This window comes from Rhinolophus hipposideros, assembly GCF_964194185.1.
Source record: "Rhinolophus hipposideros genome assembly, chromosome: 26".
Classification (NCBI taxonomy): domain Eukaryota; kingdom Metazoa; phylum Chordata; class Mammalia; order Chiroptera; family Rhinolophidae; genus Rhinolophus; species Rhinolophus hipposideros.
Window position 1 is genome coordinate 14662320 of NC_138072.1, and position 16173 is coordinate 14678492.

The following is a 16173-nucleotide window of genomic DNA, read 5'->3' on the forward strand; positions in this document are numbered from 1 at the left end:
CCAGGCTTGGTGCTGGCGCTTGGGCGTCGCATTTACAAGTCTGCACACGCCCGCTGCCCTGCACTGTCCGTTTCCTGAGGGGGATCACAGACGACTGGGTGCCCAGGGCACACGGGACGCTAGCTGGGTGTGCGCACCCCACACCGGACTGCCGCGTCTCGGGGCCACTGCAGGCCCTGCCGGCCTCTTCCTCCTCTGGCCGCTTGGCCCTGGGGTGTGGGGGAGACGGGGGGTAGGGGGTGCGCCTGCTGACCTGGCTCCTGCCCCCAGGGAAGAAGGCCGTGCTGGACTCCAGCCCCTTCCTGTCCGAGGCCAACGCGGAGCGCATCGTGAGCACGCTGTGCAAGGTGCGCGGGGCGGCGCTCAAGCTGGGCCAGATGCTGAGCATCCAGGGTGAGTGGGGGCGGGGGGGGGGGTAAGGGAGGACATGGGGGGGCGCGCGCGCAGCGCTCCCTCCTCGGGCCTGATTCCAGGCTGCGGCCAAGTGACTCAGACAGGAGCCACGTTGTCCTCCTTCCTGGGTACTGTGAGCTACGCAGAGGTGGTCCTGGCATCTCAGAGACTGGCGAATCTGCCCTCGCCCCCATTGGTTAGGGGGCGCTGGTGGTGGGGCTCACAGGCCTGCCACAGCGTGGTGTGTGCACAGGGGGGCACGTGGCCCTACGGAGGGAAGGCTGGGGAGTGTGGCCCCCAGAGCAGAGGCGAGGCTGGGGGACCCGCAGGGCTTCCGCTGGTGCCCCCAGGGGAGGAGCGCCAAGGGGCTGGCACCGGAGTGGGAGCCTCGGAGGCGAGTCCCCTGAGGAGCGGTCACAGGGACTCGCTGGGCTGGCTCCACCCGGCAGGCGGGCAGGGGCGGTGGCAGTTCCCAAAGCCCCAGGCCAGGGGCTCCGGGTGTAGTGACGGATCTTAGGCGGCCTGGGCCACTCGGCCACGCTCTGTGCGGGGGCCGCATCGCGGGGGGCAGTCGGGTCCGTCCCGTGTTTGGCCCCCAGCGCGTGCACGTCCACAACCCGAAGGCGAAGCCTGCACAGGCTGTGCGCTGCAGCCACGCCCACGGTACAAACTCGGGCAGTGTGACACGCGGCCTGCTCACGGCACATGTGTTTATGGCACATGTGTTTACAGAAGTGGAAAGAGTCCACTCTGAAATAGTGACAGCGGTAGGTACACAAAGCAGGAAACAGTCGCCGAGGGTTTATTCGGTGTCACGTCCGGTACATAACCTGCGGCCTCTTACACGAGTGGCAGTGCAGGTGTTGACACCTGAGTGATGCGTGGTGCTGACGACTGACATGATGAGGCGACGGGGCAGCTGCGTGAAGTCAGTGACTAAAAGGTCATCTGGGGCATGACTGTCACCAGAAGCTGAATGAGCATCAGTCAGACGAGGGGACCGCATGGCAGGACTTCCGTGGGGGCCGTGACGCTCGGCTCGCAGTGCCATTTCCGGGTGTCAGAGAACAGCAGGGGACGTGCCCGTGACAGCCGCTGGGAGAGGCTGGGACAGTCGCCATGCGATGTCACTGCTGCTGGGAAAGCACAGACAAGTAGTAGTAGTTCTGTAGATGGTCAGGTTGTGGGTCTTCCTTACCCCTTATTTCCTAAGTTCGCGCTTTTATAATCGTAAGCAGCAGCCGGGTATTTCTAAGGAGCCCACCTCTCAGGTTCCTGGGTGCGTCCGAGCGGCTGCCTCTCGCCAGGGCCCCGGCCGCGCAGGTTCCGCAGTGCCCTGGGGGGTGAGGGCCGCACGGACTGGGGAGTGGGTGTCTCCGGAGATGGTTGTGGCCGCGTGCTCCAGGAGAGGGCACTTCCAGGTCGGTGTCCTGTGGCCCCTCTGCAGCTTCTGTCCACCCTCGTGCCAGGTGGCAAAATGCTACCAGGGTGCAAGGAGGAATCTGAGGGGCGCCTGCTGTGTGGCATTGGACCTGTGCTTTGTCGTCTCTGAACCTGGGGTTCGTGTTGGGAGGGGAGAGCAGCGTCTCGGCCGCTGTCCCAGGACACTGCTCTGTCCCTGGCCTGTGTGCCTTCCTTCCAAGGGCTCGGCCGTCTGCGCTGACTTACTTCTCTGGTGCCTTCCAGACGATGCTTTCATCAATCCCCATCTGGCCAAGATCTTTGAACGCGTGCGGCAGAGCGCAGACTTCATGCCGCTGAAGCAGATGACGGTGAGGAAGGCTGCGCCCGGGACTCCTGGGTCCTCTGGGAGCTGCGGGGCCCATGGCTGTTTCTCAGGGTCTCTCAGGGGGTCCCAGGTGGCTGGGCTGTGCTCACAGCCCCTCCCTGGCCTCCCCCTCTAGAAAACTCTCAACAACGACCTGGGCCCCAACTGGCGGGACAAGCTGGAGTACTTCGAGGAGCGGCCCTTCGCAGCCGCGTCCATCGGGCAGGTGCACCTGGCCCGCATGAAGGGGGGCCGTGAGGTGGCCATGAAGATCCAGGTGGGTGCCGGTGTGCGCGGCCCCCGGGGGCTGGGCAGGGCCCTTGTGGGCATGTCTGGCCCGGGGCCTGGCCAAGAGTGGCTGGGCGAGAGGTGGGGACAGTGCCTGCTTTGGGGCTGAGGTGCAGGGAGGGGGCCCCGGAAGGGTGGGAGGCACACAGGGAACGAGGGTGGGACACGGCCGGGAAGCCGACAGGCGGTGGGCGAGCGGGGACCCCTCTCAGGACCCCTCTGCCCCCCGCAGTACCCCGGCGTGGCCCAGAGCATCAACAGTGACGTCAACAACCTCATGGCCGTTCTGAACATGAGCAACATGCTGCCGGAAGGTGGGCTGCCGCTGCGAGGGTGGATTTGGGGGTGGGCTCTGGGGACGCCCAGTGCACCCTGACGCCCTGCTCCCCTGCCCAGGTCTGTTCCCCGAGCACCTGATCGACGTGCTGAGGCGGGAGCTGGCCCTTGAGTGCGACTACCAGCGCGAGGCCGCCTGTGCCAAGAAGTTCAGGTGCGGCTCCCGCCTGGGCAGCTGCGCACTGTGGGAGGCGGCGAGGGCAGCGGTTGGGGCCTGCGGCCATGTCCTGCGTGGCCCAGAGCAGAACCCCCACTTGTCGGGCTCAGTCCCTTGTGCTGAGTATTGTCCCCAGGCTGGGGGTGGGGAGGGCCTGGGTCCAGGGTGTGACACCCCCCCGCCCCCCGCCCCCCGCCAGGGAGCTGCTGAAGGACCACCCCTTCTTCTATGTGCCCGAGATCGTGGACGAGCTCTGCAGCCCCCACGTGCTGACCACAGACCTGGTGTCCGGCTTCCCCCTGGACCAGGCGGAGGAGCTGAGCCAGGAGATCAGGAACGAGGTGTCTGCTGCTGGCCTTGGCGCCCCCAGGCGCTCCCTGTGGGGGTGCAGGGGCCAAGGGGCTGCCCCAGGGGTGCACGGCGGGGGCGGGGGCGACGGGAGGAAAGTGGGTGTCGCTGTGACGCGCCTGCCCTGCTGCCCCAGATCTGCTACAACATCCTGGTCCTGTGCCTGAGGGAGCTGTTCGAGTTCCGCTTCATGCAGACGGACCCCAACTGGTCCAACTTCTTTTACGACCCTCAGCAGCACAAGGTGAGCTCCTGGCTGTGGCCACCGCAGGGCAGCGGGGCCTCCTAGATGGGGGGGTCTCGGCCCCACTTGCAAACTTCCCTGGTATCGCCCCTTCGCAGGTGGCTCTTCTGGACTTCGGCGCCACGCGGGAATTTGACAGGTCCTTCACCGACCTCTACATCCAGGTAGGGGGGCTGCCCAGCGCCCGGCGACAGCGTGGTGACAGTGGGCGAGGCCAGCGGCTTAGAGGGAGCAGAGAGGATAGAAGGGGCCGGGGCAGGCGGTGGCTGCTGGCCCCCAGGCTCCTTGTCACGTGCTGCCCATGGGCCTCCTGTGTCACCGCCAGGTCATCAGGGCTGCTGCCAACAGGGACAGGGAGGCCGTGCTGAAGAAATCCATAGAGATGAAGTTCCTCACCGGCTATGAGGTCAAGGTGAGCCAGCGCCCCGGACTCGAGCCCCACAGGCCTGCAGCGCCTGGGTGGGGGGGGAGGACGGTCCTCTTTTCCTTTGAAATCTAAAGCACAACCTCAACTTGCAAATGGATGAAATCAGAGGCGATTGGTGCCCTTGAGGGGTGTCCAGAGCCCCTGGGCTGCCTGGGCAGTGTGTAAGCCAAGCCCTGTGCCAGCCTCTCGAGGTTCTCAGCGTGGCAGGGTTTGGGGGCAGTCGAGGGGGCCACCTAGGGGACTTGTCAGATGCTCATTTGCCCTCTGTAATCCCTTAGAGAGTGGTGCCACTGGGTCAGTCCCACGGGAGTGCAGGGCTTCCGTGAGGGCAGGAGGGACGGCAAGGCCCCACTGGGAAAGGGTGAGGGCAGAGCTGAAGAACCCTTCACAGCCCTCTGAAAAAAGGGGAGCGGTCTGTTCTGCCCCCCCCCCCCCCGCAGCCATTCAGAAAGCAGCACTGTGCTCTCCTGGCAGCAGCGGCGAAGGAGGGGGAAGAGACCCCTCGTGGGGGCCTCCCACCCGTGAAGAGCGCAGTGGCTGCTCAGGACGCAGCCCGCTCTATTTTGTACCAACTGGACTCCGAGCGCCTTCAGGCGGCTCACACCCTCCTCTCCCTTTGTCGCTTGGAGCCCAGTTCATACTGGAGTGTTGTTTCCTGGCTGCTCATGCCTGGAGTGTTTGCTCCAGTTACCATTCGTCAGTCTAGTCAGAGATAAGACACTCCCCTGACCCTCCCCGCACTGTGGCACTGTGGCGGGAGCCCCACGCTGATCCCCTCCGTCCCCTCCAGGCCATGGAAGATGCCCACCTGGATGCCATCCTCATCCTGGGGGAGGCCTTTGCCTCCGAGGAGCCCTTTGACTTTGGCACCCAGAGCACGACCGAGAAGATCCACAGCCTGATTCCTGTCATGCTGAAGCACCGTCTCATTCCGCCCCCGGAGGAGACCTACTCACTGCACAGGAAGATGGGGGGCTCCTTCCTCATCTGCTCCAAGCTGAAGGCCCGCTTCCCCTGTAAGGCCATGTTCGAGGAGGCGTACGACAACTACTGCAAGACGCACGCCAAGCAGTAGCCGCTGGGCCGGCGCTCACTGCGAACTGCGCCCTTGTGCAGCTGCGACGAGCAGGAAGGAAGCTGGTGGGGTGCTGCTGCATTTAAAGTCCTTTGCCGAGGAGAAGGGGGGCTGGCAAATGGCAGGGGGTGCTGCTGGGAGCCCCGCCACCAGCGCTTATACACGGTTTTTATCACTAAGGGGGTATGGAATGAAAATGAAACCCCAACTACTTTGTCAAAATCACCTACTGTTTGTTCATCCTCTGAAATACTCTAGATAAAGGTAAAAAGGCAATTTTAGTTCCTTTGTAAACGGGTTTTCCTAATGTGAATGTTATCCAGAAGATGAGAAGACTCCCTGCCACCAAAAACATACACAGAAGCCAGCCTTTTTGGATTTTATTGAACGTGTAGTACAGCTTTGTGTGTGTATGTTTCTCGAATGAGATTTGTGTTCTCTGCCCTTTTCCTCTCCAGCCCATGCTCTGGAGCTGAGAGAAGTGCTGATCGGAGCAGTGCCAACAAGTACTATTTAACCAACTGAGGCCCACGCCTACTCTCTGGCTGGTTCCTCTACTTTTTGACAACTTTCAAGTTTCCAGAGAACTGCTGCCTCCCATGGGACGGGTCAGGAGCAGCAGAGGGAGAGAGAAAGTGACACAGCTCGTCTCAGAGGACGGTATGTGGGGGGAACCTCCTTCCCCCTCGCGGCCCAGGAGCCTTTGTGGAAGGAGGTGAATGTACAGGTGTCACCCGGTTGGACCTGAGGGGTCAGCATAGGCTCTGTTAATTTTTGTACAATTCTTGTAATTGTCTGATTTGTTTCAATAAAAACAAAACATCCTAGCATTGTGACATCTTTCACTTGTAAGGGTTCTGGGCTGATGGTGAGGAGCCCACAGGCAGTGTCACTCCCATCCTGTCTCCAGATGCTCTTGCAAGGTTGGCACATGTTCTCAGTGTGCGGCTCTTAGTGCCTGAACCTGGAAGGCTTATCCCACATTCATCACTCTGAAAAGTGGCTTCTTGTGGGCAGAATGAATTCCTAGGTAACAGGGTCTTATAGGAAAATCTACTTTCTGTGCTTTGATGTTGGTAAGTAACAGACACTCTAGGACAGGATGGGGTGGTCTGCGTGACAGCTGTGGCTCCTTGAGGGCTAGCCCTGGCACCCAGCACCACCTGTAGATTCCTTGTCAGAACATATCACCCATAAACTCCAGGATACACATTTTTTTTTTCAAGTGTACCTGGAAACATTTTCCAGAATAGATCACATATCAGGCCACAAAACAAGTTGCAATAAATTCAAGAAGACTGAAATCATACCAAGCATCTTTTCCAACCACAATGGCATGAAACTAGAAATCAACTATAGGAAGAAAACTAAACACGATACGTGGATTTAAACATAGTACTAAACAGACAATGGCTCAAAGAGGCAATCAAACAGGAAATCAAAAACTATCTTGAAACAAATGAAAATAACAACTTTTCAAAATTTATGGGATGCAGCAAAAACAGTTCTAAGCGGGAAGTTCATAGCTATCCAGGCCTACCTCAAGAAACAAGAAAAATCCCAAATAAACACAATTCTTGTAATTGTCTGATTTGTTTCAATAAAAACAAAACATACCTAAAGGAACTAGAAAAAGAACAAAACCCAAACATAAGGAAGGAAATATAAAGTTGGCACAAAAGTAATTGTGGTTTAAAAGGTTAAAAATAAATGCAAAAACCGCAGTTACTTTTGCACTAACCTAACAGTTAAGATGAGAGCAGAAATAAAAATAGAAGTTAAAAAAAAAGCAAAAACCAATAGCAAAGATCAATAAAACCTAAGAGCTGGTTCTCTGAAAAGATAAATGAAACAGACAAACCCCCAAATAAAATAAATGAACGAGGAGAGGTACAACTGACACCACAGGAATTCAGAATCATTCAAGAATCTGACAAACGCTAATTATACGCTAACAAATTTGACAATCTAGAAGAACGGATTAATTTTAGAAGTATATTCCCTTCCAAGACTGAATCAGGAAAAATAAAATACCTAAACAGACTACTAATAATGAAATTGAAGCAATACTAAATTCCCAATAAATAAAAATCCAAGGCCAGAATTTTACAGGTGAATTCTACCAAACATTCAAAGAATTAGTATCCTTCTTAAACTATTTCAAAAAAATTGAAGAAGAAGGAATGCTTCCAAACTGATTCTATGCAGGCAGCATTACCTGATATCAAAACTAGATAAAAACATCACAAAAAATAAAGCTACAGGCCAATATTCTTGATGAACATAGATGTAAAAATTCTCAACAAAATGTTAGCAAACCAGATTCAACAATACATTGAAAGGATTATACACCATGAGCAAGCGGGATTCAGCTCAGGGATGCAAGGATTGTTCAACATCTCTAATGTCAGCGTGATACGTAACAAAGTAAAACATAAAAGCCGTAAAAAAGCGTTTAAAAAAAATGCAACATCTTTTTATAAAAATTCTCAATAGAGTGGGTATATAGAAGGAACATATCATAATAAAGGCTATATATGACAAATTCACAGCCAGTATAATAGTGAAAAACCGAAAGACTCCTTTAATGTTAGGAACAAGACAAGGACGCCCACTGTCACCACTTCCTTTCAACACAGTATTGGAAGTCCTAGTCAAAGCAATCCAATAAGAAACAAAAGGCATCCAGGTTAGAAAGAGGTAAAAAATTATTTGCAGACAACATGACAGTATATACAGAAAACCCTAAAGACTTTACTAAAAACTACTAGAATAAGTGAATTTGGTAAAGATGCAGGATACAGAATATACAAAATCTTACATTTCTATAGACCAATAACAATCAGAAGAACTTAAGAAAATCATCCCATTTAAAAGCATAAAATGGGCTGTTCCTAAGTTGTATCCTTTATAACAAACCTTGGAATGATAAAAAGAAAAACACACCCAAACAGTCAAACCATAAAATACCTAGGAATAAGTGTAACCAAAGAGGTGAAAGACCTGAACTCTGAAAACTGTAAGACACTGAAGAAAGAAAATGAAGAAGATACAAATAAATGGAAGGATGTACTTTGTTAATGGATTGGAAGGATTAATATTGTTAAAATGTCCTTACTACCTAAGCAAGCCACAAATTCAGTACAATCCCTTTAAAATACTGATGGCATTCTTCTCAGAGTTGGGAATAATCCTAAAATTAATATGGGACCACAAATAAAAGCAAAAGAAATTTTGAGAAAGAACAAAGTGGGAGGTACCACACTCTCTGACTGATACCAAATTATACTATAAAGCTACAATAATCAAAACCATGGTACTGGCATAAAAACAGTTATGTAGATAAATGGAATAGAATATAGAGCCCAGACATAAATCCTCACTTAAATGGGCAATTAATCTACAACAAAGGATACAAGGATATACAATGGGGTAAAGACAGTCTCTTCAATAAGTGATGTTGGGAAAACTGCACAGATACGATGCAAAAAAATGAAACTGGACCAATTTCTTACACCACATACCAAATGGATTACAGCCTTAAATGCAAGACCTGTAACCGTAACACTCCTAGAAGGAAACAAAGGCAGTAAACTTTCTGACATTGGTCTTAGCAATGTCTTTTTGGTTATATCTCCTCCGACAAGGAAAACAAAATAAAAAATAATGGGACTACATCAAACTAAAAAGTTTTTGCACAATGAAGAAAAGCAACAAAACAAAAAGACAGACTACTGAATGGGAGAACATACTCGCAAATGATAAACCAATTAAGAGATTAATATCCAAAATACATAAGGAACTCATACAAGTTAATACAAACAAACCCCAAACAATCCAATTAAAAAAATGGGCACAGGACCTGAGCAGACATTTCTCCAGAGGCCAGCCAGACGGCCAACAGACACATGTAAAGGTGCTCAACATCACTACTCATCAGGGAAATACAAATCAAAACCACAGTCTGATACCACCTTGCACCTGTCAGAATGGCCCTCATCAGTAAACCAACAAATAAGTGTTTTCGAGGATGTGGAGAACAGGGAACCCGTGTGCACTGTTGGTGGGAATGTAAATTGGTGCAGCCACTGTGGAAAACAGTATGAAGACTGCTCAAAAAATTAAAAATAGAGCTGCCATACAACCCAGCACTTCCACTTCTGGTGTCTACCAGAAGAAAACAAAAACACTAATTCGAAAAGATGCATGCATCACTAGTAAGAGCTCAGATAGGGAAGCAATCTGGCCTGCAGACAGGAGAGGGAGTCAGAAGTTTGGACCAGAAGAGGGAAGCTGAAAGCTTCAAGAGAACTGAACACAATTCTTACCTGAGCTATGGAAGGAACTAAGAAAGTCCTGGATTAAACTAACCCCATGTCCTTCTGTAGTGTAAGGAGGAAGCCTGGACGAGGAAGGGGACCGGCAGGAAGCAGGATCCTGTAAAATGAAAGAGGTCATCTTTTCTCCTCTGCTCAGATTTTTTAATCGGGGGGAAAAAAGACAAAATATACTCAATTCTAATAGTTCCCTGTTTTATTGCAATACATCAAAGTCTGGTTAATATTAAGTGATACCAACATAAAATATTGGCGAGGAGTCTTTTGTTACATTTTTGACTATCCCACCTTAAATATTTCTGTGCAAAAGAATCCACGCCATTGTTTGGTAGCAGAGAATCTCTCATAAAGTTCCCTAAGACATTGAAGGCATAAAACCAAACAAAACGAAATAAAGAGTGATAAGAGGCCAAAGCAATATCTTTCCCCCTTCCATACACAGATATTTATCAGCATTATATTCTAAACAAAAAAATGATTACACCTAGGCCATGCAAAACTGTACAATAATATTACAATGAGGAAAGAAATCCTAAAAAAATTTATAAAATAAACGGTATTACACTATCAAATAAAAAGGCAGGTCATTTTGTTTTCATGAAATTGCAAGGTTGATTTGTTTTCATCAGTTGCCCCCCCAGAAATGAAATGGTTTCTTGTGTGTGATGGCTGTCCCTGGGAAGTGCCCGGCCCACTGGCCAATGCTGGAGCTCCAGCTGAAGCCAGGCCCTCAGATCTAGCAGGACTCCAGAGAGAACGGTGGGCTTGAGTAATAACATCATAACAAAGAAAGAGGCTTTGAGATGGGCTCAAGGAACTGTCGCGAAGCTTATCTAATTCGGGAGCTAAGCTCAGGGTGGGGGGAGCAAAGTGCCCAATTACTTCCATGCTGTGCCCAGTGGACTCGGGGAGTGGCAAAGTCTGACCGCCGCTGAGAGTGCCCCTCTATCCAGAAAGTGGGTGGTGAGCTTTCCACGGCCCCGCCTAGCTGGGAGACCAGTGTGTTGCTCACACAGGCCAGGAAACGGCCCTGCTGTATGTACGTGGGCTTGGGGATGGCTGCCGGCCCTGATCTGGCTTTTCTGTAGTGATACCTGAGAGTCCATATAAATGCGACTGCTCTTTCACAGAAGTAGATGTGGCCGCTAAGTAACAAAATGACACGATTCTAACCATGTGGAAGGTGTAGGCTGACAGCCAGCCGGGGAAGGACAGTTTGTTGCTGTAAACATAACAGGAATGTCAGATTCTTCCCTGAAGCCTGCGTATAAGAACTGCTTGGAAAACTAAAGAGATGGACCCATTTTAATTGTGTCTCCATAGCCTTAAAACTGGTGCTCCCTGGAAAAAACCTCAAATCACTAAGTGCACGGTGTGTGTGCACACACATAACTAAAGAATTGAATTCTACTTTAGTAACCATTTGATAAGAAGGCAGGCTTTTGTTTTTGGCAAAAAGAAAAAATAATTATGTGCCCAAAGCACATGACGAGATTAAATCAGTCAGAACTGAGGGTAGACAACAAATTGGCAGGAGACAGATAGCACCAAATACCAACACACAGACTATGCCAGAAACGCCTCTTCACTTATTTTTCCTTTATACTGAAAAGAGCAATGAGTTCCTGCTGCCACATACATTTTAAAATGTCCTCCACGAAAACAAGGGACGACTTCAGACAGCACAGAATACCTTACCGTGATCTCCGTTACTGAGCCCTTGCAATCATCGTCGTTTTCTGTTTCCCTGGCACTCATCCCCTATCTTTTCAAATCATTCTTGAAAGCAGCTTCTGAAGATACCTGCTTTATATTGGGGATAAGACCAGCAGGACGATTATGTCAGGAATGACACCCCCCACTCCTGTAAAAACCTACACAAAACTATTACCCACGCAGCTTCTCCCCCGAAGTCCTGCCGTTAGAGTCGAATCATATTTGGGGCTGGTCTATTACGGCTGACAAGGCCACTGAAGATGGCTGGGAGAGGCCAGGAGGTGCTGGGGCCCGCTCCACGGGTTAACAGGAACTCGGGCCTAGAGGGCCGGGCAGCCAGGCCAAGTAGTGTCACCGTCTCTGCGGGGAGGCTGACGGCTACAACTCACTGCAGGGGAGCCCACTGCAGCGAGGGTTGTATTTCGACCCTAAAAGCATTCTTTAAAAAATAAGCACCTACAGGCAACAAAGAGTCACGCTTAGTTGTCCAAGCTATGAACAGAGCCCTGGGAAGGGAAGGGGGTGGGGGAGATGAAAGAGGAGCAGGGAGCAGGAGGGTCAGGAGGCGTGGGGGGAGCTGGCCACAGGCACTCAGCCACTGGCTGGCAGATGGTTCCCTCCTCTCCTGGCAAGTGCCAAGTTTAAGGAGCTACCAGTCACATGGCAATAAACAAACTCAAGGTCCGACCTGGGACCAGATGAGGAAAGTACTTTTACACGCCCCTCCTTTATGGGAAGCAAGATGTCGGAGGCAGGACTGTGCAGTGAGCACTGCTCATCCAAACTGGAGCAGAATCCAGTCCAGAATGTCCCAGTGCCAAAGCTGTTATTATGTTTCACGTCTCTACTGGAACCTTATGCAATATGATCCCCAAACAGGATCCTTTCTTCCCACACTGAACCTCAGTGACCCCACAACTGGGAAGGGGGCTCAGCTGCCTGCGCCCAGGGGTGGGGAGGTCGGGGTGCTGCTGGCTGAGGATATACTGAGCTCAGGGTGAAAGGGCAGAACGCAAACACTGCAGTGCACACCAGCAACCACAGGAAAACTCCTCCGCTTTAGCTGAGTTTAAAGAACAAGAGAAAATCCCCTTTTTAGTTCTCAGATAAAAAGTAAGAGAGAGGCAGATTCTCTTTCCTTTCATATTTTTATTTCTGTTTCTCTACTCATGTGTTTAACGGGTGAACCAACTGGAGAAATAAAGTTCCGGTTCTGCCCCTCATTTCTGTGTGGTAATTAAAACAGCAGGAATTCAAATGGAAATGTAACTAACAACCAAGTACAGCAGCTGCGGGAGGAAAAGCTCATCCGGCCCAGCCAGGCGCCTCCTGCCTGCGCACTGGGGTGGAACACGCTCATTTCCTACTGGGCTCGGGAAAGAATATTTGGTTAAGGCTGTTCAAGTCCTTGCGTGTGAGGTTTATATTATTTGGTAATTAACCCCTTTCCCAGGCTTATCTGAGGAAGCTCATACACCCTCAGAACAGACTCCTCCCTGAGAAGCCAGCTGAGCTAGGGGACAGACACGGCACTGCACCTCCGGAGGGATGATGGTCCAGCAAAAAAGCACTTTGATGAACCTTTTATGGATCTTCAGAAGCCACGGCATTCCTTGTGACAGAAGGGATCAGGTAACAAAATTACATTTCTACATTCATCTGCAGAAGGTACGAAAATATAATAAACACTGAAAACTGTGGCTCAAATTCTACTACTAGGAGAAGAAACGTTTGGATAGAAGTCAATTTGCCTTTTGCTGCTGCAGCTGAAGGGGCTTCACATGTTACAAGTCGGGTGCCCAGGCCGCACCCCAAACCGATGAAACCCAAGGCCGAACGTCTTCCTGAAGCTCCCAGGGCACTGGGACCCGCCCCCGCGCGCGGCCGGCACTGAAGGGAACCCTGATTCCTCTCGCTGTCCCTCTAAGTGTCAGCTTGAGGCCCTTCCACCCTTTAAATTACATAGCTGGAAAACAGACAAGAAACAAAACATTTCTTTAAATTAAATGATCTCTCTCTTATATATGCATCTATCTTTCGTTGAATACAAGATGCTTCTTTTTACTATATACATTCAGTATTTAACCTCTACATTTGTGTATTTATTTAGACTCTGTATTGTAGTAAAATATGCACTGTTTTACTTAGTAAGGATTTACTGGCAACGATCAGGTCGACATTCACTGTGGGTTTGGCAGGACGACTGGAGACCGTGAGCTACCTCAGGGCTGCAGAGCGACTACTGTGGAAACAACGTCTGTCTAACCTTATTCTTAGCGTTATTCTTAGAACGTCTGTAATCTGTCTACGGAAACTACCTTTTGGGGAAGGGGTAAAATACCATGGAAAGCAACTCTAAGTGGATGAAATGAAATCAATATTAATCTAAGCTGCTCAATGAAAGTGACTTTCTGGTTGTTGCTGTGAAGTCGAGGCGGGCGTGGGAGTCATTGTCGGAATTCCTGAATCCCCCCTCTGGGTGCTTTCAGGCAGAGATGGAGGGAAGAGATGAAAGTGAGCGGAGCGGGGAGGGGAGAGTGCTGAGAGGAGCGGCCTGGCCTCTGGTCGGAGGGCGGAACAGTTCACGGCTCCCAGGCCCCGCGGTCCGTGCTCTCCAAGGAAAGGCTCTTGGTCTTTCGAGGCGACACTGGGCTGGGAGGGCTGCTCAGGTTGGAACTGTTGGAAGCTGTGGAATGCCTCGGAGAATCAGAGTCCTGGAAGGCCCAAGGGAGACAGCAATGAGAAGAGAGGGGCAGGCGGGCCTTGGGCGACCACAGGTCCCCTCCAGCCACCCTGACCCAATGACTTGATGTGACTTCTACTGTCAGGATAATGCCCCCTTTCTGAGCTGACAGAGTATAACAAACACTCCGTCCTTTAGAATGTAGGTCAAGTTCATACAAAAGCTATGAGAAGTCTGCACACCTGTGGGGAAACGAGTTTGTAACCCACGTGATGGCTTTGGCACCCCCGGCCGACAGAGAATGGCCTGTTGAACACGGGTTTCTCCAAGCCCTCATCTGCACCGCTGTTTCTCAAACCCCACTCACCTCGCCGTCGTACTCCCTGGCTGGGGCATCGCTTCCCTGGTCCATGCCTCCAGAGGACAGGGAGCCCTCTGATGGGGAGGGCAGGGTCTGTCGCTTTGCGCTATAGCTTCCTCCAGAGAATTCTCTCTTCAGCGCACTGCCATTCTGTGCAGACGACCCTACAGTACACCATTCAGGTACAACTTTATATACACCAAAGGGGACGAGCCATCCTTCCCACCCCGGGTGAGCCCCTTGCTGACGGACAGTGAGTCCAGCTGTGTTACCTGGGCTCCCAAGCTCACCCCGGAGCCCAGCCAGCTGGCACAACTGTGCCTGCTGCAGGCCAGCCATCGGGGATGCCTGGTGAGTGGGCAGCGCTCTCAAAGCCACCTGCACTCACTGGCCATGCGGGCCGGCCCTGCTCGCAGGACAGCTCCCACAGGGTCAGACACCACTGCCTCACTGAGTCCTTCCATCGCCCGGCGCTCCTCCACCATGTCCCCATCTCCTTCCCAGAATCTATGTTGTCGCACTATGTGCCCAGCAGTCTCCTAACGGATGGATCGTCTTTGCCTCTCAGGGCCCAGCACGGGGCCTGACACAGAGCACGTGCTCAAAGCACGTGTGCTGATGAAGCCGCAGAACAGAACGGTTCCCAGAAATAAAGAACTTTCCACGTGATGCACAACTGCCACTGAACTCCGAGACAGTTTTTATGAAAAACAAAGGAACAGGGGAGACAGGGCAAAAAGCCTGGTACGAAAATGAGCTGGGTTCCTTTACAATCACACTGCATTTTGATCTTCGAGTTGGGGTACGTAAGAGGGGACCTAGCACCATTCAGAGGAAAAGAAGGGATGACCAAAACCTTTGGAAACATTGGGGCACTGCTGGTACCTATTCAGAGCTCCTAGCATTCCCTCTAACTCTTTAGCTTTTGCTTAAAAAATGTTTCAATCTTGCTGAGCTTCAATGTTCAGATCACTGGTCAAAAAAGACTGTGCCGAAGTTTCTGTACAACTGCAAGATGTAAACTGTGATTGTTTCAACTTCGTGCTGATCTACCAAATCCCACTTTAGTTTTTTCACCTCAGGAATTCAATGAAAGTGTCAAAAGAGGACTGTGTAAGGAGACTATGTCCCGACTGACCATCCATAGACTGCACGGCCGCCTGCCTGCTGCTTCCCGGCCAGCGGGGCATAAAGCAGCTGTGGATACTAATGTTTGCAAACGAACCGACAGATGGAGGACGCGCTCAGTCCGCACCAGAAGGCTTCCATCAGGTGTCCTTCAAGAACACCAGGCGACCAACCCGGTTTTGGACCGAAGGGCTTTTACCTGTGAAACTGGATTTCGTGCAGTCCGTTTCTCTCACAGGTCAGTGCAGGGAAATGAAGAGGATTCCCTGAAGTTACGACCCATACGTTCTGGGCTGTGTAGGCTGCTCCCTCGCCACACCCCCTCTGATCGCTAAGCCAGTGCCACGCTCCTTCTGAGCCGGTGACGGAAAGCAGCCCTTAGCCACGAACAGTCTTCCTGCTTAGAATCTGGGAACTTCCAAATATGTCCGCGACTCTGAGACTCATGTTTAATGTGTAAGTCTGCCAAATATTCCGTCTGTCCAGTGCTCTCCTTGTGAGGTAAGCCGCTCTTAACTCCTGTGTACTTTATTCAGGGAAACAGCATCTGTTGACACGCTGCCCTCCCTGCCTCCTCCCTGCCCTGCTACAGCCGGACCTAAGCGACCACGGAGCAATGTGTTCTCCCTCAGGTCCCTTAGCTCAGGGCTCTGTACAGACATGTAAGAAAAGAGATGCTGTAGTTCAGGGTTAAAAACAAGAGAGGCTAATAATAAAAACTGTGAGCCTGAAAGCAGGGGCTCGGTCATATACGTGAGCCCCTGCACCTCAGCAGAAGAGCTGGTGTCTCATGGGCCCTCAAAATGTTCGCTGGATGCATGATGAGTGTTAGCTTGCCTTCGTGGCAAAGGGGTGTCTTCTTGAACCTGCCCCCGGCCTTCTTTCAGTTAATCAAAGCAAACATGCTAATGG

The 16173-nt window shown here is 51.4% G+C and overlaps 2 protein-coding genes across 21 annotated transcripts in view; one reads left to right on the forward strand and one right to left on the reverse strand.

The window, feature by feature from the left end:
• COQ8A (coenzyme Q8A) overlaps nucleotides 1-6666 on the forward strand; it is a 46930-nt gene extending 40264 nt beyond the window's left edge. For 17 of the 20 annotated variants that reach the window (XM_081039111.1, XM_081039107.1, XM_081039106.1 and 14 more), the window contains 10 exons: nucleotides 271-393; nucleotides 2080-2165; nucleotides 2298-2438; nucleotides 2682-2763; nucleotides 2846-2939; nucleotides 3142-3283; nucleotides 3427-3534; nucleotides 3633-3698; nucleotides 3860-3946; nucleotides 4752-6666. In XM_081039111.1, the coding sequence (XP_080895237.1) occupies nucleotides 271-393; nucleotides 2080-2165; nucleotides 2298-2438; nucleotides 2682-2763; nucleotides 2846-2939; nucleotides 3142-3283; nucleotides 3427-3534; nucleotides 3633-3698; nucleotides 3860-3946; nucleotides 4752-5036 (1214 nt within the window). In that variant the 3' untranslated portion in view covers nucleotides 5037-6666. The remainder of the gene's footprint in view (nucleotides 1-270; nucleotides 394-2079; nucleotides 2166-2297; nucleotides 2439-2681; nucleotides 2764-2845; nucleotides 2940-3141; nucleotides 3284-3426; nucleotides 3535-3632; nucleotides 3699-3859; nucleotides 3947-4751) is intronic. The other 3 variants (XR_013992655.1, XR_013992656.1, XR_013992657.1) reach the window with 1 other exon arrangement.
• Nucleotides 6667-9549: 2883 nt separating this feature from the next.
• The window catches only part of CDC42BPA (CDC42 binding protein kinase alpha), a 296719-nt gene continuing 290095 nt past the window's right edge, over nucleotides 9550-16173 (reverse strand). The window contains exons 42-43 of the mRNA XM_081039105.1: nucleotides 14140-14297; nucleotides 9550-13803 (exon numbers count right to left, since the gene is read on the reverse strand). Coding sequence (XP_080895231.1) covers nucleotides 13672-13803; nucleotides 14140-14297 — 290 coding nt within the window. The 3' untranslated portion in view covers nucleotides 9550-13671. The remainder of the gene's footprint in view (nucleotides 13804-14139; nucleotides 14298-16173) is intronic.